Here is a 27,109-nt window from a genome sequence, read left to right as displayed (position 1 = left end):
GAATTGTAATTTTCACAATTGATAATATGTAAAAATGCACCCCATAACTGGTTATGCATTTCTGCTGAATGCGATGATACCCCATATGTGGTCAAAAACTTCTGTTTGGGCACATGGCAAAAGTCATTATCTCAGTAAATTAGAATACTTTATAACACCAGCTTGAAAAAGGATTTTAAAATCCGAAATGTTGGTCTGCTGAAATGTATGTTCAGTAAATGCACTCAATACTTGGTCAGGGCTCCTTTTGCATCAATTATTGCATCAGTGCGGAGTGGCATGGAGGTGATCAGTCTGTGGCACTGATGAGGTGTTATGGAAGCCCAGGCTGCTTTGATATCAGCCTTCAGCTTAAGCTGTCTGCATTGTTGGGTCTGGTATCTCTCATCTTCCTCTTGACAATACCCCATAGATTCTCTATGGGGTTAAAGTCAGGCGAGTTTGCTGGCCAATCAAGCACAGTGATACTGTTGTTTTTAAACCAGGCATTGGTACTTTTGGTACTGTGGACAGGTGCCAAGTCCTGCTGGAGAATGAAATTTCCATCTCCAAAAAGCTTATCGGCAAAGGGAAGCATGAAAGAAGCAATCTTGTGAATCTCCCCAAAATTTTTGAATAGCCTTTTCTTAACAATCCTTTCAAGGCTGTGGTTATCCTGGTTGCTTGTGCACCTTTTTCTACCACACTTTTTTCTTCCACTTTTTCTTCAACTTTCCATTAATATGCTTGAATTCTGCACTCTGTGAACTGCCAGCTTCTTTAGCAATTACCTTTTGTGGCTTACCCTCCTTGTGGAGTGTACCAATGACTGACTTCTGGACATCTGTCAAGTCAGCAGTCTTTCCCATGATTGTGGAGCCTACTAAAACAGACTATGGGACCTTTTTGAATGCTTAGGAAGCCTTTGCAGGTGTTTTTTGTTAATTATTCTAATTTACTGAGATAATGACTTTTGGGTTTTAATTGCCTGTAAGCCTGTTATGACCTGGTGGGAATGGAGCAGCACTGATATGACCTGGTGGGAACGGAGCAGCACTGATATGACCTGGTGGGAACGGAGCAGCACTGATATGACCTGGTGGGTACGGAGCAGCACTGAAATGACCTGGTGGGTACGGAGCAGCACTGATATGACCTGGTGGGGACGGAGCAGCACTGAAATGACCTGGTGGATACGGAGCAGCACTGATGTGACCTGGTGGGTAAAATAGATCATGGACTAGCTCTGAGGAGGTGGTAGCTTTACTGACCGCAATCCCTAATCCTAACACAAACACTAGAAATAGCCGTGGGACATTCCTGTCACTCCCTAGATGCCTCTTCACAGCCTAAGAACTAACTACCCCTCAAGATGGAAATAGAAAACTATCTCGCCTCAGAAAAATTCCCCAAAGGAAAGATAGCCCCCCACATATATTGACTGTGAGTGGAGAGGGAAATGACAAATGCAGGGATGAAAACAGATTTTAGCAAAGGAGGCCAACTCTGACTAGATAGACAGAAATAGGAAAGGGCACTGTGCGGTCAGTATATAGAACCTAAAAATCCACGCAGAGATTACAAAAATAACCTCCACACCGACTCACGGTGTGGAGGGGCAACTCTGCTTTCCCAGAGCTTCCAGCTAGCCTGAACATTTCATATTGACAAGCTGGACAAAAAGAGACATAACTTTAAACTGAACAGTAAGTACAAGAACTAGCAAGAACTTATCTTATGCTGACATGGACAGGCCATCAGAGAGATCCAAGGAGAAGACTGAGTCTAACCCAGAAAAACATTGACAGCTGGCATGAATTACAGACCAGAGCCCTGTTAAATACCAAGGCCAAGGGAGCCGATTAGTGAAGTCAGCTGCCAGGCCAAACTCCAGGAGCAGCAGTTCCACTCGAACCCACCAGAGGGAGCCCAAGGGCAGAACTCCCAAAAGTACCATTCACAACCACAGGAGGGAGCCCAAGAACGGAATTCACAACATAAGCCATAATCATCAACATTAACAGAAATAAACACTTGAAATAGATCACTCTATTTGTGATGACGCTATATAATATATGAGTTTCACTTTTTGTATTGAAGAACTGAAATAAGTTAACTTTTTGATGATATTCTAATTTTGTGAGAAGCACCTATATTGTAGCGCCCCTGTACATTATGCCCAGCTTTTGCTTCTGGTGACATTCACCCCGTAAATTGTCAAGTGCTCTGTCCCCACTACAATAATTCCAAACATAAGGCCACTTACTGTGGTTTAGGAACAGTGGGGCTCAGAAGGAGGGAGCATTTAAATTTGGGAGCGCAGAATTCACAGGATTTTATTTGATGTGGGTCGGAAGCCATGTCACTTTTCCAGAGTCTTTGCTCTACCAGTAACATTGGAACCCTCAATAGTTCCAGTGACAGATGATGGACCTGTGTGGGGGCTGGTTTTGTGCGGGATAAGTTAAGGTGTTTATTGGTAACATTTTGGGGTACATAATATTTTTTGATCATATCCAGAATAAGGCTGGGGTCAGATTTTTGTGTTCTATGCTGAGCACTTATGATGGGGTTTCTGTGTAAATCTCATAAAAATGCGATTCAGACGAAACCCCCAACAGAATGAGGTATATGGAGACACTTTTGCAGATTTATTCCTCAGGTCAGTGCAATTACAGCAATACCAGATTTATATAGTTTTTTTGGGGGGGTTGGCTACTATCACACAGTGAAAATGCTTTTTTATACAAAGTAGTTTTTTTTCATCAACATTCTGAGAGCTGTAACTTTTTTATTGTTTGGCTAATAAAGCTGTATGAATGCTTATTTTTTGTGGGATGAGTTGCAGATTTTTTTTGTACCATTTTGGGGTGCATAATATTTTTTATCACTTTTTATTCATATTTTTCATACACCGCAATTCAGTTATTGTTTTTATTTTTTATTTTGTGCCATTCACCATGCAGTAAAAGTGCTAAGATCGATTTGTCTGTAGGGTTGGTACAATTACAGTGATACAAGATTTATATAGTTTTTTATGGTTTGCTATTTTTACAAACTAAAAACAATATTTTCCAAAAAATGAATTTGCTTTTGCATTGTCATAAGCTGTAACTTTTTTTTATTTTTTAGCCAGATGAGCCATATTAGGACTTGTTTTCTGCTGGATAGTTTGGCGCTTTCAGTAATACCAATTTTTTTACATATGACTTTTTGATCACTTTTTACAGTATGTTCATTTTTGTGAGTCACTATGATAAAAAAGCTACATCTTTGGTGTGTTTTTTTTTTTTTTTTGCGGCGTTGGCCATAAGGAATAAATATCATGCCAGGTATATAGAGCGGGTCATTACGAAAGTGGCGACACCAATTATGTGTACGTTTTTTTGTTAATTTTTGTTTTATGACAAATGCTGCGTTTTGAGTGGTGATATAGCTTATTTTGATTTTGTGCCCTTCCCTTTCTTGGTGTTTTTTATTTTATTTTTTTACATATTTTATTTTACTTTTTCTTATTTTTTTCACTTAGTTCCACTGTGGAACATGTATCATTTTTACTTTGATTATTGGTCTCATACACTGCAGTGCAGTGCATGAGACTGTCATTGTCTCACTAACATAGCCTGTGAGACCCAGCTGGATCTTACAGGCCACCCTACTCATTGTGGGGGTCCAATGATAACAAAGAGTGTCTTGTAACCCCCTTGCAATCAATTAAATACTGCTGTAGCGATTAACAGTGGAATTTAAGGAGTTAATTGGCCCCAAAACCAGATGGAGCCAATCCCAAAGGGTATCAGCTGGGTGGCGCTATTCCCACTCAACGTTTTAAAATGGTAATTAATGACTGCCATTTTAATGCATATCGGTGACTTTAAGGAGTTAAGCTGCAGATTTTTAATAATGCACTAGGAAGTATGTTAAATGGAACCTGTCACACGAAAAAACGCTATTAAGCCTCAGGTATCAGGCTAATCTGCAGGTTAATAGCATTCTGAACCAGTCAGGGGCTGGCATCTAGAGCCCGGCTAATGGGAGGAAATTAACTTTTTTCCTCCCGGTTACAGTCATAGGGGGGGTGCCGGCGAGGGTTCAAACATCTCTGTGTGTATAGAGAGTGGCAGCTATAACGGCGCCCCCAGCACTGACTGACAACTCGCTCAGCATTAGAGTCGGCTGTTAGTCATTGCTGGGGGCGTGATTAGAGCCACAGCTCTCAATACACAAAGCAATGACTGAAACTGTGTCTGCGCCACCCCATGACTGAAACTCAAATGCTGCCCGGAAAATAAAGGTAATTTCCTCCTGGCCGAGAGGAAATTATGTGCCGATGCCAGGTAGGTTCAGAACACTATTTACCTCTAAATTAACACCACTTTAAATGAGTGATAGAATGCTGCCTTTGTCTGTATATAGTGGATCAGAGGCATTGTGCAAAGTCCTGATCATGTAGGGTGGCGTAGGATTAACTTGTGCACATGTGCACAAGGGCCCACGGGCAAATTCACACGTTCTTTTGTGTCAGTCCAAACCTGGGCATGTATGACTTTGCATGTTAAACTTGATTCGGCACTGGGATAAGGCTTCTCAAGTGTAGCATCTGATGCAGTATTGCATACATGGACCACAGAACATTAGGACCTAATAAACTGGACCTAAAAAACTCCAGGGAGTAGATCCAGTGGAAGACATACAAACCAAGCTATGCTGGAAAGAACAAGAGGCAGGATATGTAGTAGGTGTGAAAATAAGGCAGCGATCGGCAATAGATGAGGACACTTCCATGCCAGCATCTCCTGGTACCCAACTTTTTTTTTTAATTTAATTTTTATATTACACATCTTAGCTGTAAATTCTAATATTGTGCCTGTAAATAGTGCTGTAAAAGCTCATGTTGGACACAAGTAAATATTTTAATGCAAGGTTACTTAATTATTTTTATTTCCAGAAATCAAAGGGATGACAGATAACACAGAGCTCCTGCAAAGAACAGCATTTGAGCTCCTGTGTTTCCAGTTGGTAATCTAATCTGAGTGCGTCCTTTGAGGCTCTGCAGAAAATCTCCCACTTACCAGCTGGTCCCACATAACATTCGGCAAGTGGCTAACGTGCAGATGCCAGATCTGGCTTCATAAAATTCACAGTGGCTTTTTGCTGTATAATTTTACATTAATTACAAATTGCCTACTTATTGTTAATTCATCCACAGCTTCAGGCACAACCATGGTATCTATTAGCAATGAGCAAGTAATTTACAATTAATTTCTAACATTTTGGTGGCAGCAGCACCTGAGACCCAGCCTCATAATTAAATTGAAATCATTAGTCTCTTTAATTAGTCTCTCTCTCCAGTCGTCACAACTCACCTAACTACAATCTTTAATCTCTCCCTCTCCTCTGGCATTTTTCCCTCCTCCTTCAAACACTCTATCATTACTCCATTACTAAAGAAACCCACCCTCGACCCATCCTGCACAAACAACTACAGACCAGTCTCCAATCTCCCATTCATCTCTAAACTCTTGGAGCGCCTGATCTACTCCCGCCTTACCCGTGTCCTCTCCACTCATTCCCTCCTAGAGCCTTCACAGTCCGGTTTCCGCCCCCTACATTTGACAGAAACTGCACTCATTAAAGTGACCAACAACCTACTAACAGCAAAATATAATGGTGACCTCTCTCTGCTCATTCTTCTCAACCTTTCTGCAGCTTTCGACACTTTTGACCACCCTCTCCTACTCTCTAGGCTCCAGTCACTAGGCATTAAGGACACTGCTCTCTCCTGGCTCTCTTCCTATCTTTCTGACTGCTCCTTCAGTGTTCTGTTCGCTGGCTCCACTTCATCTCCTCTTCCTCTCACTGTTGGGGTACCTCAGGGCTCAGTCCTTGGCCCCCTTCTCTTCTCCCTCTACATGGCCCCAAATGTACAGTCCATCAGCAGATTTGGCTTTCAGTACCATCTTTATGCTGATGACACACAACTATACACGTCATCCCTTGACCTTACCCCTGCTGTACTACAGAACGCCAGTGACTGTCTGTCCGCAGTCTCCAACATCATGTCCACTCTCTATCTTAAATGCAACCTTTCCAAAACCGAACTTCTTCTACTCCCGCCATCTACTAACCTCCCTAAATCTGACATTTCCCTCTCCGTGCGTGGCACCATAATAACGCCCCGGCAGCAGGCACATTGTCTGGGTGTTATGTTTGACACCAACATCTCCTTTACCTCCCATATACAATCTCTTACCCGTTCTTGCCGCTTACACCTAAAGAACATCTCTAGAATCCACCCTTTTCTCACCATGGAAATAACAAAAACCCTCACTGTCGCCCTGATCCACTCCCGCCTGGACTACTGTAATGCTCTATTAATTGGCCTCCCGCTTACTCGACTTTCCCCTCTCCAGTCTATCCTTAATGCAGCAGCCAGGGTTGTCTATCTAGCTAATCGTTATTCAGATGCATCCGCTCTTCGCCAGTCATTACACTGGCTGCCCATTCATTATAGGATCCAATTCAAAGTACTTGTTATCACCCACAAAGCTCTCCACAGTGCGGCACCCATTTACATCTCCTCCCTCATTTCTGTCTATCGGCCTAGCCGACCACTGCGCTCTGCAAACGACTTTCGACTAACCTCTGCACTAATCCGTACCTCCCACTCCCGACTCCAAGACTTCTCCAGCGCTGCGCTAATCCTCTGGAATGCTCTACCCTGAGGAATTAGGACCAGCCACAACTTGCACAGTTTTAGGGTACTGTCACACAGTGGCACTTTTGTCGCTACGACGGTACGATCCGTGACGTTCCAGCGATATCCATACGATATCGCTGTGTCTGACACGCAGCAGCGATCAGGGATCCTGCTGAGAATCGTACGTCGTAGCAGATCGTTTGGAACTTTCTTTCGTCGCTGGATCTCCCGCTGTCATCGCTGGATCGTTGTGTGTGACAGCGATCCAGCGATGCGTTCGCTTAGTAACCCGATGTTTACCCTGGTTACCAGCGTAAAAGTAAAAAAAAACAAACAGTACATACTCACATTCCGGTGTCTGTCCCCCGGCATTCTGCTTCTCTGCACTGTGAGCGCCGGCCGGCCGGAAAGCGAGCACAGCGGTGACGTCTGACGTCACCGCTGTGCTTTCCGGCTGGCGCAGACACAGTGGAGAGAAGCAGAACGCCGGGGGACAGACACCGGAATGTAAGTATGTACTGTTTGTTTTTTTTTACTTTTACGCTGGTAACCACGGTAAACATCGGGTTACTAAGCGCGGCCCTGCGCTTAGTAACCCGATGTTTACCCTGGTTACCCGGGGCCTTCGGCATCGTTGGTCGCTGGAGAGCTGACTGTGTGACAGCTCCCCAGCGACCACACAACGACTTACCAACGATCACGGCCAGGTCGTATCGCTGGTCGTGATCGTTGGTAAATCGTATAGTGTGACAGTACCCTTAGGCGCTCCCTCAAAACACATTTGTTCCCTAATCAAAGTCATTTTATGTGTAAGTAAGTGTAAGTGTGTAGCCCATTCACTATCTCCACCTATCCCCCACCCCCTGAAGATGGCTGGACCTTCACTGTAAATACATTATTTTAAATACACACCTGTTCTTTGTATCTCCCCCACCTCATTGTAGATTGTAAGCTCTCACGAGCAGGGTTGTTTTATCTTGCTTTAATGACTGTTGTGTTTGAAACTGTTTAACTGTAAAGCGCTGCCGAATATATTGGCGCTATATACAGTACAGACCAAAAGTTTGGACACACCTTCTTATTTAAGATTTGTCTGTATTTTCATGACTATGAAAATTGTAAATTCACACTGAAGGCATCAAAACTATGAATTAACACATGTGGAATTATATACTTAACAAAAAAGTGTGAAACTACTGAAAATATGTCTTATATTCTAGGTTCTTCAAAGTAGCCACCTTTTGCTTTGATGACTGCTTTGCACAAACTTTTGGTATGTTCTGTAAATAAAGATTATTAATATTATCATTAATGCAATCTCATGTAGCAGTGGACTTTTTTGGAATGGCAATATACCAATACTGGAACTTCCTAAAGGGAAAAGGGAGAGAAGATGGCGCTTTGTGCACGTAGTAAGTTTAAAGAAGAGAGATTAAAATCAAAAACAGGGAATTTTCTCACCTGATTTAGTTGTGCATATTTGAGCACAAGTCCTAAAAATGCATAAAATAAATCTAATAGGTTTAGCCGAACTGGTGTGCTGATAGAAATTCCTCCAAGGGAGTTCTGGCACTGAGTAATGAGCGTGAAGATACCAGGTGAAGGGCACTCCCACTGTAGCAGATGTAATCAAATGGGAAAATGACCAAAAATGTACCAGAAGAAAATAAAATAAAATTACATTTTATTTTATTTTATTCTTCTGGTACTTTTTTGGCAATTCTTCCATTTATACATCTGCTCTCATTTACCTGGAACCTGCACCCTTATTTTTTGGAATGGCGGTAGCTTATGTACAGTAGATGGCACATTTAATATGCTCCCTTTTACATAATCAATGTGTCAAGGAAGATGTGAGCTGCTGCAGCTAAAGATTTACATTCTAAAATCAAAGTATATGGTCATAACATCATTCATAATGTAGAACTGAACGGAATTATCGAACTTATTGAGACTAGTATTGATCGAGTGCTGAAATGCTCGAGTGCTCGATACTGGAACCGAGCATGTCGGATGCTGGGATGTACTCGACTCGAATAGCGAGCATAATGGAAGTCAATGTGAAACATAAGCCTTTTTCCGGAGTATGGACTCTCCCTCTCTCACTTTCTGTGTCCCCGAAATTCTATAGCTTACAAAGCATCCGGGTGACAGAGGAGTCCCTGCGCTCCCAGCAGGGGAACACCCCGTTTCAGTATGGTACGCAGCTTAAATGATTCAAATGAGGTTCTTATGGGGACCCAAGAATTCGAGCACCTTGCGATATTCGGCACTGCTTGATACTCGATCGAGTACCCGATGCTCGATCGGGTATGGGGCACTGCCAAGCACGCTCGCCCATCACTAATTGAGACTACTTGTTATGAGTTAGACAAATAAAGGTAGCTAAATTGTGACGCATTAGGCACATTGCAATGTTATAGACAAGACATTTTTAACCTATACTGTATTGGATATTGATAAAATTCAATAGGTCATCACAAAGCATCCACTTGCCAAAAAGAAAAAAAAAGGACCGCACATTGCATACTTTCTGAGCGTTACCAAAACAGACAGAAATGACATGTAAATTACATATGACTGTATCACTAATGTCAATCTGGAATGCATTTAATAGACACGGACCTCTCCTAACCTTCTTTCTTGTATTTTCTCGCTGGCTCATTTTATCAGCATCTGTTATGTTTATACAGCATGAATTAAAACCCAGGAATGCTGTTTGTACTCGGCTACTTTTGTTGAAAATGTAAAGTCTCAGGATTGGCGATGTTTATGTAAATCAGCGCGGCTGACACACTCATCATAAACAAATGATTTCAATCTAACAAACACATTGTTCACAGAGGAAATGTTTGTTTTTGTATTTGGCTCTGTCCTTACCAGATTGATGAAGAGTTGCTGATACTGAGGGTCTGTAGAGTATTTGTTAAGCAATGTGTTCATCCAAGCCTCGTCAGGCAGCTTTTCCACCGTTACCTGGAAAAGTCCAGATAAGAAATGTTTGAGAAACAGAAAAGAATGATCTTCATGCCAATGCATTCAAAGCAAAGCATTGACTACAAAAGATGAATGACCATTTACACTGCGATCTTCTGGGTATTGCATGAAATAGACTGTGCCATTTCAGAGCTCAGACATCTGCAGAATTACATTTTATGGTCTGACAAAGGAAAAACCCATCTGAGTGTCTGCCTTTTCCCTGTTTAGTTTCCCTTGTAATCCAACTTAGTATTGCGTAGCATCCTAGGAGGATTTGCTTTTAATAGGCCACAGAAAAATAGATGTACAGTACATTTATATCTCCTACATCCACATGGCCATGCAAATGCTCTATGCAATCTCCCAGCTGTAATAATACGGCACTCCAGTCTATATTTCTATAGAAAACTACAGTTAAGGCCAAACTACACCTCCATATGCCTTTTACATGGATACAATACAAAGGTTTTTCTATTACAGATAACATTATCAAAATATAGAAAATATAGTGCAATGTGGAGGCATCATGCAGCAGCACATGGAGTACCAGCAATTCCGTATGACCCACTCCAAACAACTACTATGTAAAGGAGATAGGGAAAAGAACTGGCTTTCCTAAAGCCAGGTTCACATTGCGTTAAAGCAGCCCATTCAACGCATAGCGTTGATGGTCTGCGTTAGCGCTATAGCATACACGCCATCACGTTATGCTATACCGCTAGCGCAGATTATTCATCTGTGCTAGCGGTGACGGAGCCTCAGATGCTGCAGCCCGCGTCCGAGGCTCCGTCACTGAATGACAGCACATCGCTAGCGCATGCCGATTATGGCATGCGTTGGCGATGCGGCCGATAATAGGGGTTAATGGCAGCGTTAAAGGACTGTGTTATGCCGCGGCGTAACGCAGTCCATCTAACAGACTGCCATAATGCAACATGAACCCAGCCTAATTTACAACACAGTCACAGCTTTTCCCAAAAGGGGAAGCTACAGCATAGAGATTTTTATAGCTCTCATTGAGTTCAACACAGTAGTACTTGTATAGCTCCATATACACTAAAAAAAATACTGTTATAAAGGAGATCTGTCATATTTAACATTAAAGGGAACCTGTCATGTAAAAAAAAAAACACTATAAACCTGAAGATATGGGGTTAATAGCATTCTGAAAATGCCCGGTGCCCAGCCGCTGCTTATTAGGTCATGAATGATGGCTGGAGCCACACTGGCACACCCCTATGACTGAAAGCCTGATGCTGCTGGGGGGGTAGAAGGTTAATTTCCTCATGGCAGTAGGGCTCAGTGCGGACACCGAGTAGCTTCAGAACACTGTTAACCTTCAGATTACCTCCATGTCTGCAGGTTAATAGCATTTTTTTACATGACAGGTTCCCTTTAAATTAATAAAATACAAGTTATACTTAATATATTTCCCAAAATTCCTCATCAATCTATTGAGGTAATTCTGCTCTATATATACTACCCATACAAAGAACAGCATGTACAATATGACAGGTTCACTTTAAGGGAAGCAGAAATTTGAGATTTAATAAGCTAGATGTATTTATGTAAATTTCCAAGCAAAAGGTGGTACACAACAAGCCTACTTTCATACTTTCATTTCCTGTAACTATCCCATCAAAGTTCTTCATGGTTTTTGAGCCTGCTATCATCCTTATTTTTCTTCACAACTATCTCCTTTGCTTTTAACCTCCATGAGGAAAACTGTTAGCCATCTTTAATCTCTCAAACCAAAGAATGGTCCTGGTGTGAAGAGAAGATGACAAGAGTGTAACAATGTGACCCCTTCCACGTCCACCCACCCAATGAGACAGATTTAGGGCAGTCTGGAACATTAGAGCATGAGATTTTTACTGAGGATTCTAGATGTATTGGACACTGATACCGCCCAATCTCCCCAGCCTTGTACCTAGAAACCATGTCCTTGCTAAAGCACTTGCTATGTCCTTGCTAAAGCACATGCTATATGGCCATATTATTCAACAGAGCAAGAGTCCGGGGGCGTCACTCATAATGCTGGTGAAGAAGAAAGACGGATTCTTGCAGTTTTGCGTAGGCTACCGAAGGCTAAATGCCTGTACTTTTGAAGATGCCTATCACCTTCCTCAAATAGCAGGTTAGAAGGTTCTCTAGCAGCTTTAGGCCATACCAAGTTCTTCACCACTCTTGATCTTTCAAGTGAGTATTGGCAAGGGTTGTCTCTGAGAAAGACCCAGAAAAGACTGCATTCATCACACAAATGGAACTGTTGAATTCCTTTTCATGCTGTTTGGACTTTCCAATGCCCCAGCCACCTCCCACAGGTTCATGGAACTATGTTTAGGAAAGTTGAATTTTGATTGTTTCCTAATTTTATCATCTCAATAATATCATCTTCTCGCCCACCTTATCTGAGCATTTGGAGAATTTAGATTTGATGTTGACCCGACTGGAACAGGATGGGTTGAAGTTTAAACCCAGCAAATTTTGCTTTTTCTGAGAGAATATTGAATGCCCGGGACATGTGGTCGGCAAAAAGGGAGTCCAGTCTATAAACTTGAAGGTACGACTGGTGCAGCAGTGGTCCATGCCCTGCAAACTGGCGAAGGTCCAAGGCTTCCTAGGTTTTATCGGTAACTATAGAAGATGTATTAAGGACGTTGCCAAAGTTGCAGATCCTCTATATGCTTGGCTAAATGGTGAGGCTCCAGGTGTCAACAAAAGGAAAGCGATCGTGTGAGGAGAGGAAGAGGATAGAGCCTTCCAGGATTTTAAGAGGCTGATGAACTGTGCTCCTATCCTGGCATGTGCTGATATCTTTAAGCCATTTGATCTACTGTATATACTGATGGAAGCCTGAAGAGGTTGGGTACCATACTGACCCAAAGCATGTAATTGCCTATGCCATTAAAACACTGCTGGATGGAGTGCAATATCCTGACAATTAAAGCTCCTTCAAGCTGGAGATCTTGGCAGTAGTGTGGGCAGTCACTGAGAAATTCAGTAAAGCCCAGGACGCAGCGATGGAAATACCAATGCTCTATCTCGCCACCCTGTTGAGCCTGCCAACAGCCCCACAGATGAAGAATTGGAAGAAACTGAAGCCCCTAACTTCATATTGTTAGATAAGGAAACCATCCAAGCTTACCATGACTTGGGGAATGCCCCTATTCAATTGGAAGAGCCAGCAACTAACTCAGGAGTGGAGTGCACCACTGAGGAATGGTGTAACAAACAGAGTTATGATGCCCAAGTAGAGTAGATGAGAATATGGATTCTGAGGGGTACCACCCTGGTCAAAGAGAAAGAGAGCAAATGAGCTCAGTTGAGAAAAATTTGCTTCAACAGAGAGATCGGCTGCCCCTTCATGAAGCAGTCCTGTATAAGAAAGTGAAACTACCAACCGAGTTAGGGCTCACCTGACAGATTATGCTCTCAAAGAGTTAAGTGAGAGAAGTATCTGAATAGGTGTACTGAAAGAAAGGATATTTTTGTCAAAGAAATTTGCATGACTATAGAGGTTTTACTACTATCCTTTACTACAAAGTACAGACTTGAAAGTTTGCATATGTTTTCAAAACTGTAATCTGTAAAAAGCTGGGAAGCAACAGGTCTCAATGGGGATGGTGCAAACTACCCGTTGAAAATAGAGTCAATGGATTATCAAATAGTTGAAGAGTCTTTACAAGGCCTCAAGTACCTGCTGGTCATGGTGGATCACTTCACTAAGCGTTGTGAATTCTGCTCTTGGGTTCCCTCCGGTGGTTGTTGGTGGTAATGCAGTTGTCCCTGGGTTGCAATCCTGTGCAAGTGTCCCTGCTGATTGCAGCTCTGACTGGGGTATTTAGGTGTGCAGGATTCATTAGTCATTGCCAGTTGTCCATTGTTCTTGGAGGTTTTGCATCTCTGTCTGGTTCCTCCTGCCCTGCTGCCAAATCAGCTAAGATATTAAGGTATTAAGGGTTTTAATACTGACCGCTTAGTATTCTGTCCTATCCTTTTCTACTTAGCCAGAGTGGCCTCTTTTGCTAAATCCTGTTTTCTGCCTGCGTGTGTCTTTCCTCTAATACTCACAGTCAATATTTGTGGGGGGCTGCCTATCCTTTGGGGGTCTGCTCTGAGGCAAGATAGAATTCCCATTTCCATCTATAGGGGTATTTAGTCCTCCGGCTGTGTTGAGGTGTGTAGGATGTGTTAGGTACACCCCACGGCTACTTCTAGTTGCGGTGTCAGTTTAGGGTTTGCGGTCAGTACAGGTTCCACCTTCTCCTGAGAAAGTCTCATGCGGCTCCAAGGTCACCGGTTCATAACAGTACAACTGGCCATCAATGAGTTAAATGCATCTCAGAAGAAGGGAAGAAAGGTGTTGAGCCAATTTTTTTTCTGTAGCCTGCTTTGTCTTTCCTTCCCTCTTTTTCTCTGGGTGGCAGAGGAGTCGTGTGCTAGCATGGATGTTCAGGGATTAGCTTCTCATGTAGACCAGCTTGCTGCTAGGGTACAGGGTATTTCTGATTATATTGTTCAGACTCCGGTTTTAGAGCCGAAGATTCCTACTCCTGATTTGTTTTTTGGTGATAGGTCCAAATTTTTGAGTTTTAAAAACAACTGTAAACAGTTTTTTGCTCTGAGACCTCGATTCTCTGGTGATTCCATTCAGCAGGTTAAAATTGTCATCTCCCTGCTGTGTGGCGATCCTCAGGATTGGGCATTTTCCCTGGAATCTGGGAATCCGGCCTTGCTTAATGTAGACACCTTTTTTCAGGCTTTAGGATTATTATATGATGAACCAAATTCTGTGGATCAAGCGGAGAAGACCTTGTTGGCCCTGTCTCATGGTCAAGAAGCGGCAGAATTGTATTGTCAGAAATTTAGAAAATGGTCTGTCTTGACTAAATGGAATGATGATGCTTTGGCGGCAATTTTCAGAAAGGGTCTTTCTGAATCCGTTAAAGATGTTATGGTGGGGTTTCCCACGCCTTTCGGTCTGAGTGATTCTATGTCTCTGGCCATTCAGATTGATCGGCACTTGCGGGAGCACAGAACTGTGTGCGCTGTGGCGTTGTCCTCAGAGCAGATGCCTGAGCCAATGCAGTGTGATAGGATTCTGTCTAGAACGGAACAACAAGGATTCAGACGTCAGAATAGGTTGTGTTTTTATTGTGGCGATGCTTCTCATGTCATTTCAGTCTGCCCTAAGCGTACAAAGAGGATCGCTAGTTCATTTACCATCAGTATTGTACAACCTAAATTTCTGTTATCTGTGTCCTTGATCTGCTCATTGTCATCATTTTCTGTCATGGCGTTTGTGGATTCAGGCGCCTGTTATGAGCTGGTGGTTTAGGAGCAACATGGGATGTGCTCTGGAGGAGGTGGTACCTGTACTGACCGCAGTTCCTGAGCTTAACACAACACTAAAAGTAGCCGTGGGATGTTCCTGTCACTCCCTAGACATCTCGTCACAGCCGGAGGACTAACTGCCCCTAAAGATAGAAACAGGAAAGCTATCTTGCCTCAGAGAAAATCCCCAAAGGATAGGACAGCCCCCCACAAATATTGACTGTGAGTGGAGAGGGAAATGACATATGCAGAATGAAAACAGGGTGTAGCAAAGGAGGCCAGTCTAGCTAGATAGATAGAACAGGACAGAATACTGTGCGGTCAGTATTAAAAACTAGAAAAATCCACCACAGAGTTTACAAAAATCTCCACACCTGACTAAAAGTGTGAAGGGTAAATCTGCTTCCCAGAGCTTCCAGCTTAACTGAATAAATCCATAGTGACAAGCTAGACTAGGAAAAACATAGAAAGTGCAGAAAGATTAAGTCCACAACAAGTGGACTGCAAAAGAAGAAAGCAAGGACTTATCTTTGCTGAACTGGTCAGAATATCAGGGAAATCCAAGCAGAGATGTGAATCCAACCAGGAACCATTGACAACTGGCACTGGCTGTAGGATAGATCCAGGATAAATAGCCGAGCCAGAATAAACGATCAGTGGAAGCAGCTGCTGACTGCTAAATCCAAGGAGCAGCAGTTCCACTTAAATCCACCGGAGGGAGCCCAAGAGCAGAACTCACAAAAGTGCCACTTACAACCACCGGAGGGAGCCCAAGAGCGGAATTCACAACAGGCGCCGCCTTGAACTTAATGGACTTTGAGTTTGCCAGGCGTTGTGGTTTCCCCTTGCAGTCTTTGCAGAACCCTATTCCTTTAAGGGGCATTGATGCTACACCTTTGGCTAAAAATAAGCCCCAGTTTTGGACACAGGTGACCATGTGCATGGCGCCAGCCCATCAGGAAGATTGTCGTTTTCTGGTGTTGCATAATTTGCATGATGCTATCGTGCTGGGTTTTCCATGGTTGCAGGTACATAATCCTGTGTTGGATTGGAAGTCTATGTCTGTGACTAGTTGGGGTTGTCAGGGGGTTCATAATGACGTTCCTTTGATGTCAATCTCCTCTTCTTCCTCTTCTGAAATTCCAGAGTTTTTGTCTGATTTTCAGGATGTATTCGATGAACCCAAGTCCAGTTTCCTTCCCCCGCATAAGGACTGTGATTGTGCGATTGACTGATTCCAGGCTGTAAGTTTCCTAAGGGCCGACTTTTCAACCTGTCTGTGCCTGAACATACCGCCATGCGGAGTTATGTTAAGGAGTCTTTGGAAAAAGGGCATATTCGGCCATCTTCTTCACCGTTGGGAGCGGGATTTTTTTTTTGTTGCTAAGAAGGATGGCTCCTTGAGACCCTGTATTGATTATCGCCTCTTAAATAAGATCACGGTCAAGTTTCAATACCCTTTACCTCTGCTTTCCGATTTGTTTGCTAGGATTAAGGGGGCTAGTTGGTTTACGAAGATTGACCTTCGGGGGGCATAAAATCTTGTTCATATTAAGCAGGGTGATGAATGGAAAACTGCGTTTAATACGCCCGAAGGCCATTTTGAATATCTTGTGATGCCATTCGGGCTCTCTAATGCTCCATCTGTTTTTCAGTCCTTCATGCACGATATCTTCCGGACTTATCTTGATAAATTCATGATTGTATATTTGGATGACATTTTAATTTTTGCCGATGATTGGGAGTCTCATGTGGAACAGGTCAGGATGGTATTTCAGATCCTTCGTGATAATGCTTTGTTTGTGAAGGGGTCTAAGTGTCTCTTTGGAGTGCAGAAGGTTTCTTTTTTGGGCTTCATTTTTTCTCCCTCATCTATAGAGATGGATCCGGTTAAGGTTCAGGCCATTCATGATTGGATTCAACCCACATCCATGAAGAGCCTTCAGAAATTTTTGGGCTTTGCTAATTTTTATCGCCGTTTCATTGCTAACTTCTCCAGTGTGGTTAAACCCTTGACCGATTTGACGAAGAAAGGCGCTGATGTAACAAATTGGTCCTCTGCGGCTGTCTCTGCCTTTCAGGAGCTTAAACGCCGATTTACTTCTGCCCCGGTATTGCGTCAACCGGATGTTTCTCCCGTTTCAGGTTGAGGTTGACGCTTCTGAGATTGGAGCAGGGGCCGTTTTGTCTCAGAGGGATCCTGTTGGTTCCTTGATGAAACCGTGTGCATTCTTTTCCCGTAAGTTTTCGCCTGCTGAACGCAATTATGATGTCGGCAATCGGGAGTTGTTGGCTATGAAGTGGGCGTTTGAGGAGTGGCGACATTGGCTTGAGGGAGCTAAGCACCGTATTGTGGTCTTGACCGATCATAAAAATCTGATTTACCTCGAGTCTGCCAGACGGCTGAATCCTAGACAGGCTCGATGGTCCTTGTTTTTTTCCCGTTTTGATTTCGTGGTCTCGTATCTTCCGGGTTCTAAGAATATTAAGGCTGATGCCCTCTCTAGGAGTATTTTGCCTGATTCTCCTGAGGTCCTTGAACCGGTCGGCATTCTGAAAGAAGGGGTGGTCCTTTCTGCCATTTCCCCTGATTTACGACGGGTTCTTCAGGAATTTCAGGCTGACAAACCTGACCGCTGTCCAGTGGGGAAACTGTTTTTTCCTGATAGATGGACTAGTAGAGTGATTTCTGAGGTTCATTGTTCTGTGTTGGCTGGCCATCCTGGTATTTTTAGTACCAGAGATTTGGTTGGTAGGTCCTTTTGGTGGCCTTCTTTGTCACGTGATGTGCGTTCTTTTGTGCAGTCCTGTGGGACTTGTGCGCGGGCCAAGCCTTGTTGTTCCCGTGCTAGTGGGTTGCTTTTGCCTTTGCCGGTCCCTGAGAGGCCCTGGACACATATTTCTATGGATTTTATTTCTGATCTTCCGGTTTCCCAGAGGATGTCGGTTATTTGGGTTGTTTGTGACCGGTTCTCTAAGATGGTTCATTTGGTGCCTTTGCCTAAATTGCCTTCCTCTTCTGATTTGGTTCCGTTGTTTTTTCAGCATGTGGTTCGTTTGCATGGTATTCCGGAGAATATTGTGTCCGACAGAGGTTCCCAGTTTGTTTCTAGGTTTTGGCGGGCCTTTTGTGCTAGGCTGGGCATTGATTTGTCTTTTTCTTCCGCATTTCATCCTCAAATGGCCAGACTGAGCGAACTAATCAGACTTTGGAAACTTATTTGAGATGCTGTGTGTCTGCTGATCAGGATGATTGGGTGGCTTTTTTGCCATTGGCCGAGTTTGCCCTTAATAATCGGGCTAGTTCGGCTACTTTGGTTTCGCCCTTCTTTTGTAATTTTGGTTTTCATCCTCGTTTTTCTTCGGGGCAGGTTGAGCCTTCTGACTGTCCTGGTGTGGATTCTGTGGTTGACAGGTTGCAGCAGATTTGGGCTCATGTGGTGGACAATTTGGTTTTGTCTCAGGAGGAGGCTCAACGTTTTGCTAACCGTCGTCGGTGTGTTGGTTCCCGGCTTCGGGTTAGGGATCTGGTCTGGTTGTCTTCCCGTCATGTTCCTATGAAGGTTTCTTCCCCTAAGTTTAAGCCTCGGTTTACTGGTTCTTATAGGATTTCTGAGATTATTAATCCGGTGTCTTTTCGATTGGCCCTTCCGGCCTCTTTTGCTATCCATAATGTCTTCCATAGATCTTTATTGCGGAAATATGTGGTGCCCGTTGTTCCCTCTGTTGATCCTGCGGCCCCTCTGTTGGTTGATGGGGAGTTGGAGTATGTGGTTGAGAAGATTTTGGATTCTCGCTTTTCGAGGCGGAGGCTTCAGTACCTTGTCAAATGGAAGGGTTATGGCCAGGAGGATAATTCTTGGGTTTTTGCCTCTGATGTCCATGCTGCTGATTTGGTCCGTGCCTTTCACCTGGCTCGTCCTGATCGGCCTGGGGGCTCTGGTGAGGGTTTGGTGACCCCTCCTCAAGGGGGGGTACTGTTGTGAATTCTGCTCTTGGGTTCCCTCCGGTGGTTGTTGGTGGTAATGCAGTTGTCCCTGGTTGCAATCCTGTGCAGGTGTCCCTGCTGATTGCAGCTCTGACTGGGGTATTTATTTGTGCAGGATTCATTAGTCATTGCAAGTTGTCCATTGTTCTTGGAGGTTTTGCATCTCTGTCTGGTTCCTCCTGCCCTGCTACCAAATCAGCTAAGATAAGTGTCTGGTTTTTGTTTCTGCAGCACACATGATGTGTGCTTTACAATTCAGTGCTATTCATTGTTTTTTCTTGTCCAGCTTGGACTGTGTTTGGATTTTTTCAGTCAAGTTGGATTCTTAGGAGATGCAGATATACATTCCATGTCTTTAGTTAGATGGTGGAATTTTTGTATTATCTGCTGTGGATATTTTTAGGGTTTTAATACTGACCGCTTAGTATTCTGTCCTATCCTTTTCTATTTAGCTAGAGTGGCCTCTTTTGCTAAATCCTGTTTTCTGCCTGCATGTGTCTTTCCTCTAATACTCACAGTCAATATTTGTGGGGGGCTGCCTATCCTTTGGGGGTCTGCTCTGAGGCAAGATAGAATTCCCATTTCCATCTATAGGGGTATTTAGTCCTCCAGCTGTGTCGAGGTGTCTAGGATGTGTTAGGTACACCCCACGGCTACTTCTAGTTGCGGTGTCAGTTTAGGGTTTGTGGTCAGTACAGGTTCCACCTTCTCCTGAGAAAGTCTCATGCGGCTCCAAGGTCACCGGTTCATAACAACTAAGTTTGCTGCAGCAGTGCCCATGAGAGATCAATCAGCAGAGTCTGCGGCGCAAGCCATATGGAAAAAGCTTAATCCTTTTTTTATGGATGTCCTACTCAACTACATTCAGATCAAGGAACTTGCTTCAAAGGTAGGGCGATTGAAGAATTTTGCCGGTTATACGGAATCCACAAGAAACAGGCCACTCCCTACCATCCTTAGGGTAACAGCACATGTGAATGCCTGAATCGGACTGTATTGCAACTTTTATGAACTCTTGAAGGAGAACAAAAAGAGAGATGGCCTGAATACGTTACTGAACTCGTATGGGTACATAACAACACAGTACACTCCACAACTGGCTACTCGCCCTTTCTATTGATGTTTGGAAGAAATGGGAGATGTGTTCTCAACATGATGTTACAGGAGAATGAAGAGGATGGAGATTGGATGCCACAGACCAGGATTGAGGGCCATCGCAGAAAAGTACTGGAAATGTATAATTTAGTGGCCCAGAGACTCAGTCCACACTCACTAACAGTTAATAGAAAACTGCAGGCTGGCACTGCAAGTAGGAGACAGTGTAATTGTGCGCAACAAGACAGCTTGAAGAACCTGGAAGTTACAGCATAGATGGGAGTTCAGTCCCTATGAAGTGGTGAGGAAGCCTAATCCAGCAGTACCAGTAGTCGAGGTCAAACCCAAGGGTGCTTCAGGAACTCTGAGGATGGTTCACAGAAGTATGCTATGGCCTTTTACATTTGTAAGCAGACCTCCACCAGAGAGGATACCAGAAGACAAAAACTGGGCTGGTGCAAGCGCTCAACCATTGGGAAGAAGAGAGAAGGTTGCTGTTCCAACAGTGGAAGTAGAGACCACCAATCCCAAGTGCAGAGGAATTTTCCCAGATACATCACTCTCAACGTTCCAACTTTGGCAGATTGCCTTCCAGATTTGAGGACACAGCTTGAAAACACAAGATGCTGGCACGGCAACCCAAAAATTGTGAGAAGGTGAACCATATAGTAAAGGTGCTACAATGCTGCAATATCTAGAGATTACTGGAGAACATGCAAGGAAGGTGCACAGGTCAAAGTGTGTGTCCTGGGGAACCGAGAGAGAAAAACAAAGGAGCTAGAGGAATCACAGCAACTTGTGGAGACAGCAGGCCACCCCAGCAGTGTCAGAGAGCTGGAGACAGACTGTGACTGCGCCTAGAAAACAACAGCCAGGCAGAGTGACCAGGCACAGAAAGAGTCTGTGTACAGCACAGTAGGAATCCAGTACCAGGGCCTGCCACGTAAAAAGCACATGTGCAAGATGCAGAGCAGAAGAAGAAGACCGCACCCTCAGAGACCATAGTTGCAAGATCCAGAGGGGTCCATCAACTGTGACCGCAAGTATTCAGAGTCTGATTTATTATTGCCATTGTGGCCTGTTGCCCTTTTGCAGAACCCATCCAGTTTAAGAGACTTTAACTTGCTATTTTCCTTATTTCCTATGTTTACTGCAATTTTCCAGATCTCAACTAAATAAAGCGGTGTTGACCTATAACCCTGCCTCAGTGTCATGGTCGCTTATCATCCACCTGCATCTTAGGCTATTTTCACACTAGCGTCGTGCACTGCACGTCGCAATGCGTCGTTTTGTAGAAAAAATGCATCCTGCAAAATTGCTTGCAGGATGCGTTTTTTCTCCATAGACTTGCATTAGCGACGCATTGTGACGGATTGGCACACGTCGCAACCGTCGTGCGACAGTTGCGTCGTGTTGCGTCAGACCATCGGCACAAAAAAGGTTACATGTAACGTTTTTTGGTGCGTCGTGTCTGCCATTTCCGACCGCACATGCGAGGCCGGAACTCCGCCCCCGCCTCCCCGGACATCACAATGGGGCAGCGGATGCATTGTAACACTGCATCCGCTGCCACCGTTGTGTTTTCTAATCACAGTTTGCGTCGGTACGTCGCCATGTCGCATTGCGACGTGCGTCGTACGACGCTAGTGTGAAAGTAGCCTTACAAGATCATAGCCATTTAGTAGCGGGAATACAGGTCAGCAAGCAGTAAGATACTTTCTAAGCTTCTTTACTTGGTAGAATTCCCTCATTCACCTCCTGATACTTGAGTACAGCTGTGCACAAATTATTATCCTCCGGTGTTTGGAATACTTTACTGTTGGAGAGAAGCATGTACAGCTCCAACCTGTGAAAAGAGGAAAAGATACAGAAATGTATGAAACTACATAAACTATTCTGACAGTACAATTAAATAGTCACATAATGTTGAGCTAACTATTGTTCTCAGTGTAAGCAAGTTCTTAAAGTGTTTATTTTCAATAGACCCACACAGTATAACAGGTAATTTTTTCTAACATTGGTTAACATCAAAATGTCAGAGAACTAATTAGAGCAAAGCACATCTAACCCTTTATCAACAAATCCCTGTTTCATGCATCCTATAAAAAGTATATTCATTTATCATGATCATTGTAAATTATGAAGATTAATTATTGGCTAATTAGTGCATGTCATCGATATATGTACATCTGTTATGGAACGTAAACCATATTTTTCATATCATACATTATGATCCATATGATTGCTCAGAAAACAAGCTAATGTGCAGCAAAAGCAAACAGTTTGATATAACTAAATTATTATCTAAACCCCAAACATTTGGAGGAAAAGAATCACCCACATTTCTCTCTATCTTTCACTTGTGTTTTGAACAGTTCATGGGAGTTCTGTAGAACATTAACATAATGATAACATACCTGCTTTCAATGGGGGCACACTTATTGCTCTACTTTACTACTAAAATCCCAAGTGAATCAGCCGGCAGAAAAGAACTGATGAATAACGTATGTTATGGTAATTCCACTAAAATTAAGGCAATTGTAAACGAGTGGGAAAAATAAATCAAGCAATTATTTCAATATCCTGCCCAAAGAAAGCCAAAACACTGTGCTTAAAACTAAAAATGCAAAAGTACAAAATCTGGTGCATTTAAAATGTATATAAGCCTTCTCACAAAATATTACATTTTTCAGAACAGTCTCCAAATATAAATGGGTTAGCTGAAGAAATACATTTTTTATTACCATCTATTAACCCCTTCACCCCCAAGGGTGGTTTGCACGTTAATGACCGGGCCAATTTTTACAATTCTGACCACTGTCCCTTTATGAGGTTATAACTCTGGAACGCTTCAACGGATCTTGGCGATTCTGACACGGTTTTCTCATGACGTATTGTACTTCATGATAGTGGTAAAATTTCTTCGATATAACTTGCGTTTATTTGTGAAAAAAAATAATATTTGGCGAAAATTTTGAAGATTTTGCAATTTTCCAACTTTGAATTTTTATGCCCTTAAATCACAGACATATGTCACGCAAAATACTTAATAAGTAACATTTCCCACATGTCTACTTTACATCAGCACAATTTTGGAACCAAAATTTTTTTTGGGGACGGAGTTATAAGGGTTAAAAGTTGACCAGCAATTTCTCATTTTTACAACACCATTTTTTTTTTAGGGACCACATCTCATTTGAAGTCATTTTGAGGGGTCTATATGATAGAAAATACCCAAGTGTGACACCATTCTAAAAACTGCACCCCTCAAGGTACTCAAAACCACTTTCAAGAAGTTTATTAACCCTTCAGGTGTTTCACAGGAATTTTTGGAATGTTTAAATAAAAATGAACATTTAACTTTTTTCACACATAATTTATTTCAGCTCCAATTTGTTTTATTTTACCAAGGGTAACAGGAGAAAATAGACCCCAAAATTTGTTGTACAATTTGTCCTGAGTACGCTGATACCCCATATGTGGGGGTAAACCACTGTTTGGGCGCATGGCAGAGCTCGGAAGGAAAGGAGCGCCATTTGACTTTTCAATGCAAAATTGACTGGAATTGAGATGGGACGCCATGTTGCATTTGGAGAGCCCCTGATGTGCCTAAACATTGAAACCCCCCACAAGTGACACGATTTTGGAAAGTAGACCCCCTAAGGAACTTATCTAGATGTGTGGTGAGCACTTTGACCCAACAAGTGCTTCACAGAAGTTTATAATGCAGAGCCGTAAAAATAAAAAATCATATTTTTTCACAAAAATGATCTTTTCGCCCCCAATTTTTTATTTTCCCAAGGGTAAGAGAAGAAATTGGACCCCAAAAATTGTTGTGCAATTTGTCCTGAGTACTCTGATACCCCATATGTGGGTGTAAACCATTGTTTGGGCGCAGGGCAGAGCTTGGAAGGGAAGGAGCGCCACTTGACTTTTCAATGCAAAATTGACTGGAATTGAGATGGGACGCCATGTTGCGTTTGGAGAGCCCCTGATGTGCCTAAACATTGAAACCCCCACAAGTGACACCATTTTGGAAAGTAGACCCCTTAAGGAACTTATCTAGATGTGTGTTGAGCACTTTGACCCAACAAGTGCTTCACAGAAGTTTATAATGCAGAGCCGTAAAAATAAAAAATCATATTTTTTCACAAAAATGATCTTTTCACCCCCATTTTTTTATTTCCCCAAGGGTAAGAGAAGAAATTAGACCACAAAAGTTGTTGTGCAATTTGTCCTGAGTACGACGATACCCCATATGTGGGGGTAAACCACTGTTTGGGCGCATAGCAGAGCTCGGAAGGGAAGGAGCGCTATTTTACTTTTCAATGCAAAATTGACTGGAATTAAGATGGGATGCCATGTTGCGTTTGGAGAGCCCTTGATGTGCCTAAACAGTAAAAAACCCCACAAGTGACACCATTTTGGAAAGTAGACCCCCTAAGGAACTTATCTAGATGTGTTTTGAGAGCTTTGAACCCCCAAGTGTTTCACTACAGTTTATAACGCAGAGCCGTGAAAATAAAAATTCTTTTTTTTTTAACAAAAATGATTTTTTTAGCCCCCAGTTTTGTATTTTCACAAGGGTATCAGGATAAATTGGACCCCAAAAGTTGTTGTCCAATTTGTCCTGAGTACGCTGATACCCCATATGTGGGGGGAAACCACTGTTTGGGCGCATGACAGAGCTTGGAAGGGAAGGAGCACCATTTGGAATGCAGACTTAAATGGATTGGTCTGCAGGCGTCACGTTGCATTTGCAGAGCCCCTGATGTACCCAAACAGTACAAACCCCCCACAAGTGACCCCATATTGGAAACTAGACCCCCCAAGGAACTTATCTAGATGTGTTGTGAGAACTTTGAACCCCCAAGTGTTTCACTACAGTTTATAACGCAGAGCCGTGAAAATAAAAATTCCTTTTTTTTTTCACAAAAATTATTTTTTAGCCCCTAGTTTTGTATTTTTACAAGTGTATCAGGATAAATTGGATCCCAAAAGTTGTTGTCCAATTTGTCCTGAGTACGCTGATACCCCATATGTGGTAAGGAACCACTGTTTGGGCGCATGACAGAGCTCGGAAGGGAAGGAGCGCCATTTGGAATGCAGACTTAAATAGATTGGTCTGCAGGCGTCACGTTGCATTTGCAGAGCCCCTGATGTACCCAAACAGTACAAACCCCCCACAAGTGACCCCATATTGGAAACTAGACCCCCCAAGGAACTTATCTAGATGTGTTGTGAGAACTTTGAACCCCCAAGTGTTTCACTACAGTTTATAACGCAGAGCCGTGAAAATAAAAATTCCTTTTTTTTTTCACAAAAATTATTTTTTAGCCCCTAGTTTTGTATTTTTACAAGTGTATCAGGATAAATTGGATCCCAAAAGTTGTTGTCCAATTTGTCCTGAGTACGCTGATACCCCATATGTGGTAAGGAACCACTGTTTGGGCGCATGACAGAGCTCGGAAGGGAAGGAGCGCCATTTGGAATGCAGACTTAAATAGATTGGTCTGCAGACGTCACGTTGCATTTGCAGAGCCCCTGATGTACCCAAACAGTACAAACTCCCCACAAGTGACCCCATATTGGAAACTAGACCCCCCAAGGAACTTATCTAGATGTGTTGTGAGAACTTTGAACCCCAAAGTGTTTCACTACAGTTTACAACGCAGAGCCGTGAAAATAAAAAATCTTTTTTTTCCCACAAAACTTATTTTTTGGCCCCCAGTTTTGTATTTTCCCAAGGGTAGCAGGAGAAATTGGACCCCAAAAGATGATGTCCAATTTGTCCTGAGTACGCTGATACCCCATATGTTGGGGTAAACCCCTGTTTGGGCACACGGGAGAGCTCTGAAGGGAAGGAGCACTGTTTTCCTTTTTCAACGCAGAATTGGCTGGAATTCAGATCGGATACCATGTCCCGTTTGGAGAGCCCCTGATGTGCCTAACCAGTGGAAACCCCCAATTATAACTGAAACCCTAATCCAAACACACCCCTTACCCTAATCCCAACAGTAACCCTAACCACTCCTCTAACCCAGACACACCCAACCCTATTCCCAACCGTAAATGTAATCCAAACCCTAACCCTATCTTTAGCCCCAACCCTAACTGTAGCCCCAACCCTAGCCCCAAACCTAGCCCTAACCCTAGCCCTAACCCTAGCAATAACCCTAGCCCTATCACTAGCCCTAACACTAGCCGTAACACTAGCCCTAACCCTAACCCTAACCCTAGCCCTAACCCTAGCCCCAACCATAGCCCTAACCCTAACCCTAGCCCTAACCCTAGCCCCAACCCTAGCCCCAACCCTAGCCCTAACCCTAGCCCTAACCCTAGCCCCAACCCTAGCCCTAACCCTAGCCCTAACCCTAGCCCTAACCCTTGCCCTCACCCTAACCCTAACCCTAACCCTAACTCTAGTCCTAACTCTAGCCCTAACCCTAACCCTAATGGGAAAATGGAAATAAATACATTTTTTAATTTTTTTATTTTTCCCTAACTAAGGGGGTGATGAAGGGGGGCTTGATTTACATTTATAGCGGGTTTTTTAGCGGATTTTTATGATTGGCAGCCGTCACACACTGAAAGACGCTTTTCATTGCAAAAATTATTTTTTGCATTACCACATTTTGAGAGCTATAATTTTTCCATATTTGAGTCCACAGAGTCATGTGAGATCTTGTTTTTTGCGGGACGAGTTGACGTTTTTATTGGTAACATTTTCGGACACGTGACATTTTTTGATCGCTTTTTATTCCGATTTTTGTGAGGCAGAGTGATCAAAAACCAGCTATTCATGAATTTCTTTTGGGGGAGGCGTTTATACCGTTCCGCGTTTGGTAAAATTGATAAAGCAGTTTTATTCGTCGGGTCAGTACGATTACAGGGATATCTCATTTATATCATTTTTTTATATTTTGGCGCTTTTATACGATAAAAACTATTTTATAGAAAAAATAATTATTTTGGTATCGCTTTATTCTCAGGACTATAACTTTTTTATTTTTTTGCTGATGATGCTGTAT

At 43.0% G+C, this 27,109-nt stretch overlaps 1 protein-coding gene across 3 annotated transcripts in view; it reads right to left on the bottom strand.

The window, feature by feature from the left end:
• Positions 1–27,109, bottom strand: part of LOC143782706 (chloride channel protein D-like) — a 337,940-nt gene that overhangs the window by 20,564 nt on the left and 290,267 nt on the right. For all 3 annotated transcript variants that reach the window (XM_077270471.1, XM_077270472.1, XM_077270473.1), the window contains 2 exons: positions 21,834–21,924; positions 9,560–9,655 (listed from right to left, as the gene is read on the bottom strand). In XM_077270471.1, the coding sequence (XP_077126586.1) occupies positions 9,560–9,655; positions 21,834–21,924 (187 nt within the window). The remainder of the gene's footprint in view (positions 1–9,559; positions 9,656–21,833; positions 21,925–27,109) is intronic.

This window comes from Ranitomeya variabilis, chromosome 6 (assembly GCF_051348905.1).
Source record: "Ranitomeya variabilis isolate aRanVar5 chromosome 6, aRanVar5.hap1, whole genome shotgun sequence".
Taxonomy (NCBI): Eukaryota; Metazoa; Chordata; class Amphibia; order Anura; family Dendrobatidae; genus Ranitomeya; species Ranitomeya variabilis.
Note: the sequence above shows the minus strand (reverse complement) of the source record. Positions and strands in the feature narration are given on the sequence as shown.